General features: G+C 40.4%; 1 protein-coding gene across 1 annotated transcript in view; it reads right to left on the bottom strand.

Moving 5' to 3' along the window:
* Positions 1-13,825: 13,825 nt before the first annotated feature.
* Positions 13,826-14,502, bottom strand: part of LOC105818251 (NACHT, LRR and PYD domains-containing protein 10-like) — a 5,480-nt gene continuing 4,803 nt past the window's right edge. Inside the window, exon 3 of the mRNA XM_012654189.1 lies at positions 13,826-14,491. Within this exon, the coding sequence (XP_012509643.1) occupies positions 13,826-14,491 (666 nt within the window). The remainder of the gene's footprint in view (positions 14,492-14,502) is intronic.

Here is a 14,502-nt window from a genome sequence, read left to right as displayed (position 1 = left end):
AAAGGAAGCAGGGGGACAAAAGTCCACAACAAGCTGAAGACTTGCAATGTCATGAGTTCAGATCATTAGGACACTAGCTGAGAGTAAAAGGCAAGTTGATTTACTAAGTATGTCCACAGTGACATATTAAAAGCAAATGTCTGTATTAACTAAAATAATGTATTTTGGGTGACAAAAAAAATATCCTAAAATTAACATAATGGACTTGGCAGGAAAAACATTTAAGTACCATTTCTAATAGACAAAAGTACATATTCAGCTCCAAACTTATAAAACCAAATAAGTTTGTATAATGAGAAAAATCTGAGTATCTTATTGAAAGTAGACAAACTATAGGGAGCTGAAAAAGCAAATTGTTGAATAAATCTGAATTACTGCTTTCATGAGTGATTTTTAAAAACTGAACTCAGATGCTCCCTCTTTTGTCTTGAACATATTGTCCAAACTAATGCTGATTTGGCTAATTCACTGACATGGTCTACTAGCTCCAGCATGAACTTTCTGTCTGACCCTGAGCAAATAACTCCCTCCTCTGGATTTTGTCTTTCTGCATGATTGGCCCTCACTCCTGCCCCCTCAACTACATACCTCTGTCAATCAATGACTTGTGCGAGCAAACTACTTAAAGATCTAATTATTGTCCAAACTTTTAAGTGAATATGAAAAGCAGAGCAATTGACTTTCTTACCTGAGAACTGAGTTATCACTTGATAAGTACCTCCAATAATCAGTGAGAAGAACTATAGAAGGTAAACTCAGGTACCAAAACAGAATCTTCACTTCTTTTGTCTATTGAATATCCCTAATTCTCACCCCTTTTAATCAGATATTTCACCTGTTTAGTTAAAAAATACTCCCATAAATACAATTTAGTGATTCAATGCATTGATTTTATATCAATAATACTGTACAGCATTGAATTGTGTGCCCTGAGAGAAACCTTCTCTGGAGAACTTACACTCAATTTATACAGACTTTCCTGTATGGAGAAAAGGAACCTCAACTGCACAAACTTGAAGCATTGTTCCTCCAGGTTTCCATAGGGAATAGACACCTCTTCACACAGGAGACTCAATTCCACCATGACCTTGCCCATTGAGATACGAAAGCAGAGATTGAATCAATGCTGGTAAACAGGCACAGTGGAGCAGGGAGGAAAGGAGGTGGGTGTGAGTGAAGGCAGGGTGATATACATAGAGGATCTGATTGGACTGGATAGGCAGCTTGTGCAATGGTAGAAATGTGTTAAAACAAGTAAATTAAACTTCCTTTGTGAGAAGCCTGCGTGTCATGACCAAAACTTTTCTATTTTCTAGTAGGAATATGGAAACACTAAATTTGGGGAGGGTAGTGTTGGGGAGAAAATTTAGATAATTTTATAGTCAGAACATTTTGACTGGAAGTCAAAACATCTAGACCAGCTACATGAATTTGAGAAAATCATATAAATTCTCTGGCTCTATTACTTTTTTGGTTAAATCAAGATAATGTTATTATAGTAACCTTATGGAGTATGTGTAAGAATCAGAGGACTCAGGGTTCAGTCTAAACTAACTTGAACAATCAAAGTTCAGTCCCAGCAAAGCATAGGTTGAATGAATCTGCAGGCTTTGTTTATCTAAAACTCACACAATGTGACCAGGACCTGGGTTCCTTTTTATTTATTGCTCATCTCTGCTTTCCTAGAGTAGGTTCTATTATCAAGGAATATTTCCCTTTTAGTGGCAATAAGGCTGCCAACAAAACCTGGGGATACATCCTCTCCAATCTGCGTCCAGTGGGAAATGTACCAGTTATCCTAAGGAAAAAGGGTTTTCATTTACCCAGACTAATCCAAGGACCCCTCCCATATCATTTACTGTGGTAGGATTACATGCCCATCCATAAACAAGACATTATAACTATAAATAGGATGAGAAATGCTATCAAATATCCAATTTTCACAGAGTCTACCCCGTTATTGGGTACAGCTTCAATCCCAACTCTGCAGATCTGAAAATGATTAATGAAAAAAATTCCTCAAGGGAAGTGAAGGTACTGTTCATAGAGGAGGGAGGTCAACCCACAAATGTCCTGTACATAAAGCACTGTATACTTTAAATTATTGTGCAAATACAAAGAGGTAAGATGAAAGCTGAGAACCAAGAAAACTGCAATAGTTGTTTTTGCAAGACAGACTGGACAGAAGTAGAATTGGGTGAAATGGGTGAAGCAAAACAATTAAATATTGCAGAGGATAAATATATAGTCCTGAAGGATATGAATTTGAAGGCAAGGAAGAGAGAGAGGATTTCAAATGTTGCTGAAAGAAAGGATAAGAAGATAAATAGAAACATGGATAGAGCAGTCCATAAATAAATCAATTCAAGGTCTTTGCACAACTTTGGGGCTGTTTCCCAAGTCCAGGAGTGAGGGGGAAAGGGATACACCTCCTCTGGTAAAAGAAATCAAGGAGTGAATAGTCACATATCCTACTAATGAAGGAGTCTTCTTGGAATCGACCCTCCCTTCATTGAACATGCTGAGAGTCTGACTGTAAAAAGCATTGTCTTGAGCCCTATACAGATGCCCCAGTCCACTCTGCCATGGTAAAAAAAAAAAAAAAAAATTAAGTGTATTGAAACCCTTGAAGGGGGAAATGGGAAGTGTGACATAGAGAGATTATCATCTTTCTTAGGAGTCTTTTATGAACTAAGGAAAAAACAATGGATTAAGTCCCCTCAGCAGGCAGTGGGATCAGAGCAATTGAGGGGGGAGGGTGTTATCATGATGATTATTGTCCTTTCACTTGCAGATGTAGGACTCCCTTGAGCATTTTTGTAAGGCCAGTCTAGTGGTAATGAATTCCCTCTGTTTTTGTTTGTCTGGGGAAAAAAAAAAAACTTTAGTTCTCCTTCGAGGCTGAAGGATAGCTTCTCTGGGTATGGTATTTTTGGTATTTTTGGGTGCCTTTTTTTTTTAGCACTTTGAAAATATCATCCCATTCTCTCCTTGCCTGTAAAGTTTCTGCTGAGAAGTCTGCTATTAGTATAATGAGGATACTTTTATATGTGACTTCATGCTTTTCTCTTGCTGGTTTTAGAGTTCTCACCTTACATTTGACTTTTGACAATTTGACTAGAATGTGGCTTGGGGAGGACTTCAAAGGTTCAATATATTTGGGGACTTTTGAGCTTCCTTGATCTGGGTCTCCATATCTCTCCCAAGACTTTGGAAATTTTCAGATATTATTTCATGAAATAGTTTTTCTGTGTCTTTTCCCATCTCTTTTCATTCTGGAATTCCCATAATACAAATGTTTGTTTGCTTAATCATGTCTCAAAAGTTCTGCAGGCTTTCTCTATTGTTTTCATTCTTACTTTTTTTTCCTCTCACTGGAGAATTTCAGAAGACCTATCTTCAAGTTCAGATATTCTTTCTTCATCTTGATCTAGTTTGCTGCTGAAGCTCTCTATTTTTTATTTTATTCATTGAATTCTTCAGCTGAAAGATTTCTGTTTGGTTCTTTTTTATAATATCTATCTCTTTGTTAAATTTTTCATTAATGTTATGAATTGTTTTCCTGAGTTTTTTGCAGTGTCTGTATGTATTCTCTTGTGTCTGACTGAGTTTCCTTAACATTATTATTATTATCATTATTATTATTATTATTATTATTATTATTATGAATTCCTTTTCTGGCAATTCATAGATTTCATTTTCTTTGGGGTCTGTTACTGGAGAATTGTATTCCTATGGTGATGTCATATTTCCTTCTTTTTCATGTTTTTTGTTTCCCTGCATTGAGGTCTGTGCATCTGGTGGAACAACTGCATCTTCCAAACTTTCTAGAGTGCATTCCATAGAGAGGTACTCTCACCTGCACTTAGGCTTTAGTGTTTCTATTGGGAAGGATGTGGTTACTCTGATTCTAAGTAGATGCAATGGTATAGTCTCCAGTCAGCCTCTTAAGCTGTGCTCAATGTCAGCAATAACTGTGGGTGCTTCAGTGGCACAGGCTATAGAAGCTTGTGACAGTGGCAGTGGTGACAAAGGTTGTTAAGGTCATTGGTGGAAAGATGTTTTGGGATCCTCCTTATCTTGTCTTCCCCATAATGCAGAGACTTAGCTGAGAGGATCTCTCTTGTTTGCTCGAACCTGCCTTACAAGTAGCTGCAGCAGTGCTACATTCCAAGTGTGGGTGCTTAGAGCAGCTGTGGATCTGGGGTCCTAGGCTAAAGGTCTCATGAGTCTATTGTAGAACCTGGGTCTTGGTGTGCAGGTTCACTCTCTGAGACCAGGTTGGATGTAGATTGCCCACAAAGACAGGATCTGTGACTCTGAGGCACCTCATAGTAGCTTGGGCCTATGACATCAGGTTGTAGCTATGATTCTGAACCTGGGGGACAGAGAACAGCACCTGCCAAGCTCTGGGAAAGAAGGGGTGCTGTGGAGGTTTGGGCCCAGATAGCAGTGTACAGTTGCAATTCGAGAACCAGAGACAATAGGATTCAGTGGCAACTCAGGTCCTAGGGCATGAGACATCATATAGTGGTGACTGTAAACCCTGGGACGGTATGACTTGGCAGTATTCCAGAATCTAGGTGGCAGGTACAGTGGCAGCACACACACCCCAGAATGGTGGAGCACTGTGGCTTGCGCTCTGGGTGCAGCACAACAATGACTCTACTCCTTGCGGAGGAGGCTGTCTCAGCAGGTCAGACTCTAGGGAGCTAGTTCAGCTCTAGGGAAGCAGAGAACTACAGTTGTTCGGCCTGTAGGGGAGGGTTTCTAAGCTCAGCCATTGCTCTGTTTCCCTAGAATGTGGGGTACCATGTCAGCTCAGCCCTAGAATGCATAGCTACTCAGCATGGCCAAGGCACCAATTCCCCAGGAGGCAATGTGTCACTTCAGTTTAGACCTGGGGTCATGACCACTCTGGGCAGCCCAGGCACCATTTCCCTGTGGTGCAGGGAACAGCTTCAGCTTAGGCTCCAGGGAAGCTGACTACTGTGAGTGGCCAAGGTACCGTTTTTCCAGGAAGCAGGGCACTGCTTCAGCTCACACTTTAGCTCACATAGTTTGGGAGCAGGGGGCAGGGCACCACAGCAACTGAAGGGGTAGATGGAGTGGCTCCACCATAACACTGTTTCCCTAAGAGGAAGTGCACCGCTTAAGATGGAATTCTGTGGGGCACAGTGCAGCAGCAACTAGGAGGCGTTTTTAGAGAGGCTCTGCCAAGGCACCATTTCCCCAGGAGGGAGTGCACAGCTTTAGCTCCTCCCTGAAGGGGTGCCAAGCAGGGGCAAATGGGAGGAGTAGGTGCAGATGCTCAAAGCTAGGCTTTGGGATGCTGGGCCACAGAGCAAGGGAGGAGGAGAGGGTTAAGGTTCAGAGGTAGCATAATCTCAGGGATGAAAGGGAGCCCTGGCCACTCACCCGCAGGGCAAAATACTCCAGTTGTATTTCTGGTTATAAGATGGCATAATGCAGTAGCTGCTCAGTCCACTGGGGGACGGGGCGGCAGGAACAGGGGTGTGCCAGGGCACAGTGTTGAGAACATCTCAGGGCAGGAGTTCCCTCAGCTAGGCTCATTGCCTGTCAGGACTTCAGGGGTCCCCAGGAATGAGGACTGTATGTGTCCAAGGTGTTGAGGGCTGCCGAGGTCATCTCAGTTACCTTTTCCTTGCAGGAAGTAGTCCCCACTGATTCCCAGCTGGTCCCAGGTGGGAAATGGGGTGATGGAAGCCAGGTCTTTCCTTCTGTCCTCCATGTGGTTATTCTGAGTTTCTGTGCTCACCAGGGTTCCCGTGGCTCCTTTGATGGACTCCAGTGCTCTCCTTTAGTTATTTTTGACAGAATATAGTGGTTTACTTGTTGTTTTGGCTGTCTTTGTAGAAGAGGGGGACAAGCGCTGGGGACTTCTGGTAGGCCATCTTGCTGACATCAGAATCCAAATATATACTATTTTCCCAAAAGCTGCAATGGAGGAAGAAGTATTCTACCAGGGAGAGGAGTATCCAGTGCTCTTGCCTCTCAGGATTTCCTTTGAACACTGTGAATTGATTTACACTTTGGGGAGCAGGACAGTAGGAGTCAGCACCAGAGTGGCATGATGCACAGTTAACATTTCAGACATTAATAATCTCAATAGTATTGCGTGTCCTTAAATAATTCCCATCCCATTTAGCATACGCTACCTGTTCTCTAAAGGAACACCTCTTCCTCCTTTTTTTGTATAAAAATGAAAATATATGTATCACACCCAAGAAGAATAAAAATTTCTGTTATAAAATCCTCCAGGAACATCTGTAATTGAGCCTCCTGGAGGCGGCAGCCCTAAATCCATAGGGACCCTCAGGGGCTCCTCCTGGAGAGTCAATCCCTAGTAATTCCTAAGTCCCAGCCTAGTCTTGCAAAACCTCATGCACAGGGCAGAAGTACCTCCATTCTTTCCTCAGATTTGCCTTTTAGAAACATAACTGTGGAAGCATTGTGGAGAGTGGGTTTGTGAGGTGGTCGAAGTTAACCAGGTGAGCAATGAATGAGCTTCAGAGAAACTAAGTGGTACAGCAGTTGGATTGGAGATTGATTGAAATCTGGGGGATGAGAACAACGCAACAGTCATAGCTGATGCCTAAATTTTGGCATAAGGAACTGAAGGAGGCCTGGAAGACAAAACAGAGGACTGGATGATGAGTTCAATCTGAAATTGTCCAGGTGTGGTGGCTCATGCCTGTAATCCTAGCACTTTGGGAAACCAAGTCTGGAGGACCACATACGGCCAGGAGTTGAAGACCAGCATGGGCAACATAGCAAGACCCCATCCCTACCAAAAAATAAAAAATAAATAAAAAATAGCAAGGTGTGGTGGTGAGCACCTATAGTCCCAGAGTCTCAGGAGGCTGAGCCAGGAGGATCCCTTAAGAGTTTTGAGGTTGCAGTGAGTTATGATTGCACCATTGCACTCTAAACCCTGGTTAACAGAGTGAGACCTTGTCTCTAAACAGAAAAAAAAAAAAACAAAAAACATGGAACATGTTGAGTTTGAGGTCAATCAAGTAGAAAAGCCCAGTAGGCAGTAGGATATACTATTCTCACAATTTTCATGTACCAATCATACCACAATAAAACTGGGAAAAGCAAAAAAAAAGAAAGAAAGAGAATTGCTTTAGTGTATAAGAAGGTATCAGATCTGGAGCTCTTCTGCCTTCAACAGAAGTGCAGATAGTTTATCTGCAGTGACAAGAAGGAAGACAGAGTGAATGGGTACATCTTGGTGGTTCTAAGCTTGGTTCTCCTTTGCATCCAGACATGTCTGGCACGACTGACAGCTGCTAGGGCTGGTACACTCTAAAACAACTTATTTGAAGGACAGGGGATACTTCAGGAGAAAAAGTCTTTCTAAGAGAAGAAGGCAGGAGGCCAAAGCTCTGAAATTTGAGAGTATGAGGGGCCAGAAGGCGTGAGGTGACAGGGGCAGGAGTTGGGACCTAAGACTGATATTCTGAACATAATTTGTATCCTCCTCTCAAGGAAGCTAGTGGAAGAGTCTTGGGAGAGGGGGCTACAATCAAAGAGCAAAAATAACTTTTGGAAAAGAGGTCATTTCTCTAATATCTCTGAGGCCATAGCATTTGGAAGAAAGCCTCAGTGTCGTGAACTATGTGAGAAGATCTCCAGATCCACTTTCAGGAATGAGGAAGGTTCAGGAATGAAGATTTTGGGAGTGCTGTTGGCAGAAATCCCTAAGCTGTCAGCCCCTAAAGAGGTTGCCTCACCTGGGGTAGCTGTGTCCACTAACTGATTGATGACAGAGGATAAGAGCTCAGCTCCCTCTCTCAAGCTCAGGACATCTCTGAAGGGTCATCCTGGCCTTCAGTCAGGTGAAGCCTTCAGTGAGTCTGCCTTACAACTCACCTCTTCTTCCTCTGCTAAATCCTGCCCTTGTTTCCTTACCTTCCACAGATGTTGACCCCAGGAACAATTCCTACACACTAATCTGCATCGCAGAGTTTGATTCCTGGAGAACCCAACCTACAACAGTGAGGAAATATGAATGCTTGTGTCTTGGCAACACCAACAGACACTGAACAGACTGCATAGGGAGTTTGTGGGACTCTGCACCTTTGGTTGAAATATAACTGCTGAAACACCAGAAGCACCCCCCTCACCAGAGATTAGCACCTTAAAGTACAGCTGAAGTTCCTGTGCCTCAGTTCCCTCATCTGCAAAACCAGACGGATTGGATTAACACTCTTTGGGCTCATACCATCATCTAGAATGCTGTACTGTTTATTTTTCTGTTCATTATGGTGGGAACAAGAGAAAGAGAGCAAGGGGTAGGAGGGAAGTACATGAGGAAGAAAAACCTTAATGCCTCACAAAAACCTCGGAAGAGCAGAGTGAAGGAGGAAGTGGAAGAGACGATTAGAAGACGTAAGCATGCAGGCCTGGTAGGTTCACTGGAGATTTACTCCCCAAGTACAATGAGTTTTAAAACAATTTCCTCAGAAATAAATGTCAAATTTACATTTTTTGTTTTTCTAGGTGTTAAAATGAATCAATTTTGATGGAAAGACAGACATAGGTCTTATAATTATCCCTGCTCCTATGGAAATGATTCTGTCATCTTCAGAATGAAGAAAGATCGACTGTAAGCTGTTTCAATGAAAAGTCTAATGAGCATAGGTGTGATTAGAGCAGTCTGGAGAAGAACACCACCCACCTGCCTGTGTAACCTGGCAAAGTCATAAATGCATCCCATTTGGCCTGGCTACAATACTGAATGGATCAATACACCTGTTAAATCACCCCACAGTCAACCGTATGTTAGCAGCTCAAACTTATTTTTCTCAGCCTGGCCGTAGACACATGCAAAGGCTGGATTCAGTGGCCATCCAGAAGCTAGTGAGCACAATAGACTGTGAGTCCCTCAAGGGCAGGGATTAGTCAGCTTTGTGCCCCCACCCCTATCACGTTCTTGGTATAAGGCCAAACACCAATTTATTAATTGAATAGGAATACAAATGAACAACAAAAAGCACAATTAATTAATTTAAATAATTTTAAAAACACAGTTACTTAATTTGAAGCTATGAGACTTCTTCAATTAGCGTACAGTATAAGGACAACAAAGATGTCCCATGAAATTTTCTTTTTTTAATATTCTCAGGTCATAAGGACAAATTGAAATATTTTCTTAAGTGGTCAACTGTATTCCAGTTTGGAGTCTAGAATATGATGGTTCCCATCTTGATCCTCTCAAGCTTTAACCAGCTTTCCCAAGTCATTCACAATACATTTTCGCTACAGAAATAGAAATTCTCTGTCTCTGTTGATTGTTATCTGGGTGCTTTACCAAGATGATGGCATTGAGTATATCTTTGGATTTATCTAAAGTAGAAACTTCAAAAAGTAATGTAGCAATACAATACCTGTTAAAATTAAAAGTACATTTATCCCTTGATCCAGACCTCCCCCTTGGGATACATATGCACAAGGATGTTTATTGCAGCATAGCTCATTCCAGCAAAAAATGGAAACTGCTATCTAACAATACTGTGGTATTATACAAATAGTGCAATACCCAATACTGTAGAACATTAAGCAGCTACTTAAAAGGATGAATTACATAAATAAATTAACCTAGAGGAATGTCTATGGTATTTCTAAAATACGTAATACTTTCTATCTCTACAATTTCAAATTGTGTGCAATGGCCTGTAACCAAATATCTTCACGGTGTGTGTAAAACCATTTTTTCCCCAGTTTCCTCAGTACTTTTTAGATGTCAAGCTGTGGTTGAACAGATACAGCAGAGCTATGAACAGAAAGTAGACCAGAATTTATTATTTTCTGAGAAGTAGCCAGATTTGGTATGCAATAAGTCACATTGGTTGTGCTACAGAAGAAGAAATGTATGATAAGAATTTCACCAAGAAAGGAATGTGACATAAAATGATGCCTGTGTGTGCACATTTCTTATATATAAGCTCTAACATTGGTGAAATTTCACAAGAGAGACCATTAATTTCATTAGAGCTACAAAAAGGAAAATTAAACTGGTATCCCCAAAATGCAACATAAGAAGACAAAGAGAAATTATGAGAAAAAATACAAGAGACTAGATCCAGAGGACTCAATAGCTACATGCAGTTTTTATGGAGAAATCCTAACCCATTGGAGCATGAGATGATTTTGCTGCTTCCAACAATTATTGCCAAGTATATGATGAAAAACAAGCTTTTTCCCACTGCATAATGACTCTCTTGATGACATATTAGGCAGATTTATGTTTTCAGTTACTTGGTTGTTAGACTGGTTTAATTCTACTATCTAGAATTTAATCTCTTTAAAACTTCAACCTTATTCAAATTCTTCTTGTTCTGCACCCCAAATATAGACTAGAGTGGCATAGGATGCAAGCTGGGGCAGTAGAAGCAGAATGTGGCCCTCAGACACTTATTCTTACCATCTTTTAGCAGAGATGTGGAACAAATGGAACTCTCGTCCATTGTGGATGACAGTGTAAATTATTGCAATCACTTTGCACATCTATTTGGCAATGCCACCGAAAGATAAACACACACACTCCTTGTGATTCAGCAGTTTTACTCCTACGTATTTCCAGCTGAAATTCATTCATTTGTATACCAACAGATATGCATGGGAAAGTTCATATCATTACACTTAATAGCGAAAAACTAAAAACAATTCAAATGTCCATCAGTAGTAAAATGGACAAATTGTGGTTTAGCCAAACAATAGAATATTATACTGTAAAGAAAATTCACGAACTACTGCAATAATAGGAGTAAATCTTAAAAACATAATGGAGAGTAGAGAAAGCAAAACACACAAAAAAATACTGTATACTTCCATTTATGTAAAGTTTAAAAAACCGACAAAGGTCATCTATGATATCAGAGCCCAGGATAGTGGTTACCTTTGGGAGGAGAAAGGGTAGTGACTGGGAGAGGACATAGGAGGGCTTTCAGAATTCTGAATGTGTTCTGTTTCTTGATCTCAGTGGTGGTGACACAATTGATACGCGCTTTGTGAAAGTCATCACACTGTTCAGTCATGATTTCTACACTTTTCTATATGAATATCAGACTGTAAAAAGTTTATGTGGGGAGGATTCCTTGCAAAGGAATTATAACTAATTTCTTCTAAATGTAGAAAGAATAGAGGAAATAGAAAAATCACCATTAAAATCACAGTAATAATTGCTGTGGGCAAGATCCACCAATAGATGCCAAAATTAGTGGGAGAAATTTTAAGGAAAAACAGTACACTTGCATAGTCTCAAAGTGTCTCCCCCCAAATATTTATTAATTACAAGGGGGAAAATAGTAACATCATAGTGGAGAGACCTGGCAGATAGCACTTTACCAGAGTGATCAAGATTAACATCTTCAATAAGACAACATCATATGTCTGCCAATATGATGCACTGAGAAGGACACATCATCTCTGTATGATTGTTACCAGCTGTTGAACTCCTCAGTTCTTGTCTTCTTGGAACTGAAGAATGAAAGCAAGAGATAGTTTTGAAGCAACAGCAGTAAAGTTTATTAAAGCGAAAGTTTAATCTTAAAGTGGTTAAATGTGGGCCCACATCCAAGTAGACTGAGGCCCTGGGGTCTCGTTGGGGATCTCCTTTTCTTTCTTGTCTGGCCTCTCCTCCTTTCTGACATGGTCTCGTCTCTTTTTATTCTTGACCAATGGGGATGTTGTCTCCTTCCTACCATCAGGCGGGGGCAGTTTTTCACTTTATCATAGGTCCAGATGTGTCCCAGGCCCAAAGCCCACTGGGGGTGGGGCAAACTATAACGTTGTATAATGTGTCCTGTGTTATTTTTGTTTTGTTTCTTGTGCTAGTCGTGGTTACCCTTATCTTGTTATTGTTACAGTATGTTCTCTTACTCAGCATCCCATTTGTTTATGTTGCTGTTTTGTCATTTTTTCTGTTCATGTCTCACTTTTCTTACACTAACATTCTGTGACACTTATGGCTACCCTTATTTTGCAAAGTGTTTTTTTTATTCAGCATCCTGTTTGTTTACGCAGCCTGCTCTGTACTTTCTCTATTCATGTGTCTTTCCTACTTACACTAATATTTGTCACTGGGGTCTCTGTGTCATCCTTTTCTTTCTTGTCTGGCCTTTCCTCCTTTATGACATTGTCTCTTCTCCTTTTTTTCTTGACCAATGGAGATGTTGTCTTCTTCCTGCCATGGGACAGGGAAAGTTTTTTACCTTATCATGGTTAAGTCCAGATGTGTCATGACACCCAAAGTCCCTGGGGGAGGACAAACTATAATGTCATATAATGTGTCCTGTGTTATTTTTATTATGTTTCTTGTGATAATGATAATTACCGTTATCTTATTATTGTTACAATATGTTCTCTTACTCAACATTCCATTTGTTTACGTTACTTGCTTTCACATTTTTTTCTGCTCATGTATCACTTTTCTTACACTTATATTCTGTGACACTTATGACTACCCTTATGTTACAATGTGTTTCTTTATTCAGTATCCCATTTGTTTACATGGTCCATTCCATACTTCCTCTGTTCATGGCTCACTTTCCTACCTACACTAACAGTATGTTTCCCAAAAATGCAGAAGCTCAAAACATTAGATAAAGCCAAACTGAAGAACATTCTACAGTTTACCTGACCAGTACTTGAAAAATGTCAAAGTCATGTAGGAAGACAAGGAAAGTTGAAGAGAATGTCTGTCACAGATTGGCAACTAAGATGACGTGACAACTAAATGCAAAATAGGACCCTGGATTAGATTCTGGAACAGAAAAAAGAGCATTAGTGCACAAACTGGTAAAATCCAAATAATATTCGTAGTTTAGCTGCTAATATTGTACCAGTGCTAATGGCTTAGTTTTAATAATTGTACTATGTTTATGTACGATGTTAATATACATGGAAGCTGGGTGAAGGGTAAACAGAAATGGGAACTTCGTTGTAGGTTTTTGGGGGTTTTGGCTTTGGTGTTTAGAGACAGGCTCTCACTATGTTGCCCAGGCTAAATTTGAACTCCTGGGATCAAGTGATCCTCCTGCCTCAGCCTCCAGAGTAGGTAAAACTACAAGTGCACATCACTGCACCAGGATCTCTTCGTAGTGTTTTTGAAACTTTTCTGTGAGTCTACAGTTATTTCCAATTGAAAAAAATTATAATGCAAATATACTTAACACTATAGAACTATACACTTAAAAATCACTACGATGGTAAATTTTATATGTATGTATGCTACAATTAAAAATTTAAAAACTAGTGATGAATAATGTGAACTCTTATACACTGCTCATTAGAGTCATACAACTACTTTGAACAATTGTTCATCTTTATTTTCTAATGCTGAAGAATACACACCCTTTGACCCGGAAATTCCATTTCTAGGTATATTCAATACAAATGAGTATAGATGTGCAGAAAAAGATGTTCAAAATGATCATGGCAACATTATTTGTAACATATAAAACTGGATGTTTAAGGAAGGAAGCCAAGACAAAATAGAACATTTATTTAGGTTTTTAGAAGGTGCAGAAAGTAAACAATATATGTGTATAAATGCTTGCATAAAACCTGGCACAAAACAAGAGCTCTAAAATGTATTAGTTTTTATTGCTGTCACTGTTTTTGCTACTGTAGTAGTAGTAGTAGTAGCAGTAGTAGTAGTAGTAGTAGTAGTAGTAGTAGTTCTAAGCCTTATAATCTTCCTGAATTATAAACATTACTCTTCTCATTTTATACATTTTTTAGAATGAAAGTTTGGAATGGGTAAGAAACTTGACAAAGACATATAGCTAGCTCTCTATCCTGTTTTACTTGCTGTCTGTCTTTCCCCATCCTCTGTTCCCTCCATCCCCCCACTCATCTGACCCTCCAGCGCTGGTGGCGCTGTTTCTCTGCTGCCCAAACTACTGCTCCCAACTTCCTCATCTGGTTCCTCTGCTCCTCTGACTTTTCCATGAGAAACCTCTTTTTGTGCTCCCACAAGAGGACGTTTAGGCTCTTCTTTCTGTCCATTATCCAAGCTGGTTTTGACAGAAAATGACTTGCTGCTATGGGACTTCCTTTCATTAGCATGTCGTTTCTTGAAAAAAACATCAGGCATCCTAATACCTTTAATCGCTTTCTTTATTTTAGACGTATTCAGGGAGAGTTCCAAATCCCAGCTCCTCTTGCGCTTCAGAGATTCCACCTGTTCTTTAATATGCTTCAGGTCCTGCATTAAACAGGGAGGAAATCTGAGGCCGAACATTAGCTCCAAGTATGAGGAGCTCTCTTTTCTTGACATATCCAATAGAAACTGCACACTGAGGGTCATCTCCTTGTTCCCTTCTGGGTCCTGTACCTGCAACAGCCTTTTCATTTCTCGGCGGGACGCTTCCCCCAGCCGGCTCTGGTCCTGTGTCACCAGGTAGGACATGGCATGAAAAAATTCCTGGAAGCTGATGTGGCGGAAGCTGTAGAACTTCTTGATGTCAA

Source organism: Propithecus coquereli, unplaced genomic scaffold (genome assembly GCF_000956105.1).
Source record: "Propithecus coquereli isolate 6110/MARCELLA unplaced genomic scaffold, Pcoq_1.0 Scaffold44, whole genome shotgun sequence".
NCBI lineage: Eukaryota > Metazoa > Chordata > Mammalia > Primates > Indriidae > Propithecus > Propithecus coquereli.
This window is presented reverse-complemented; position numbering and strand designations above follow the sequence as displayed.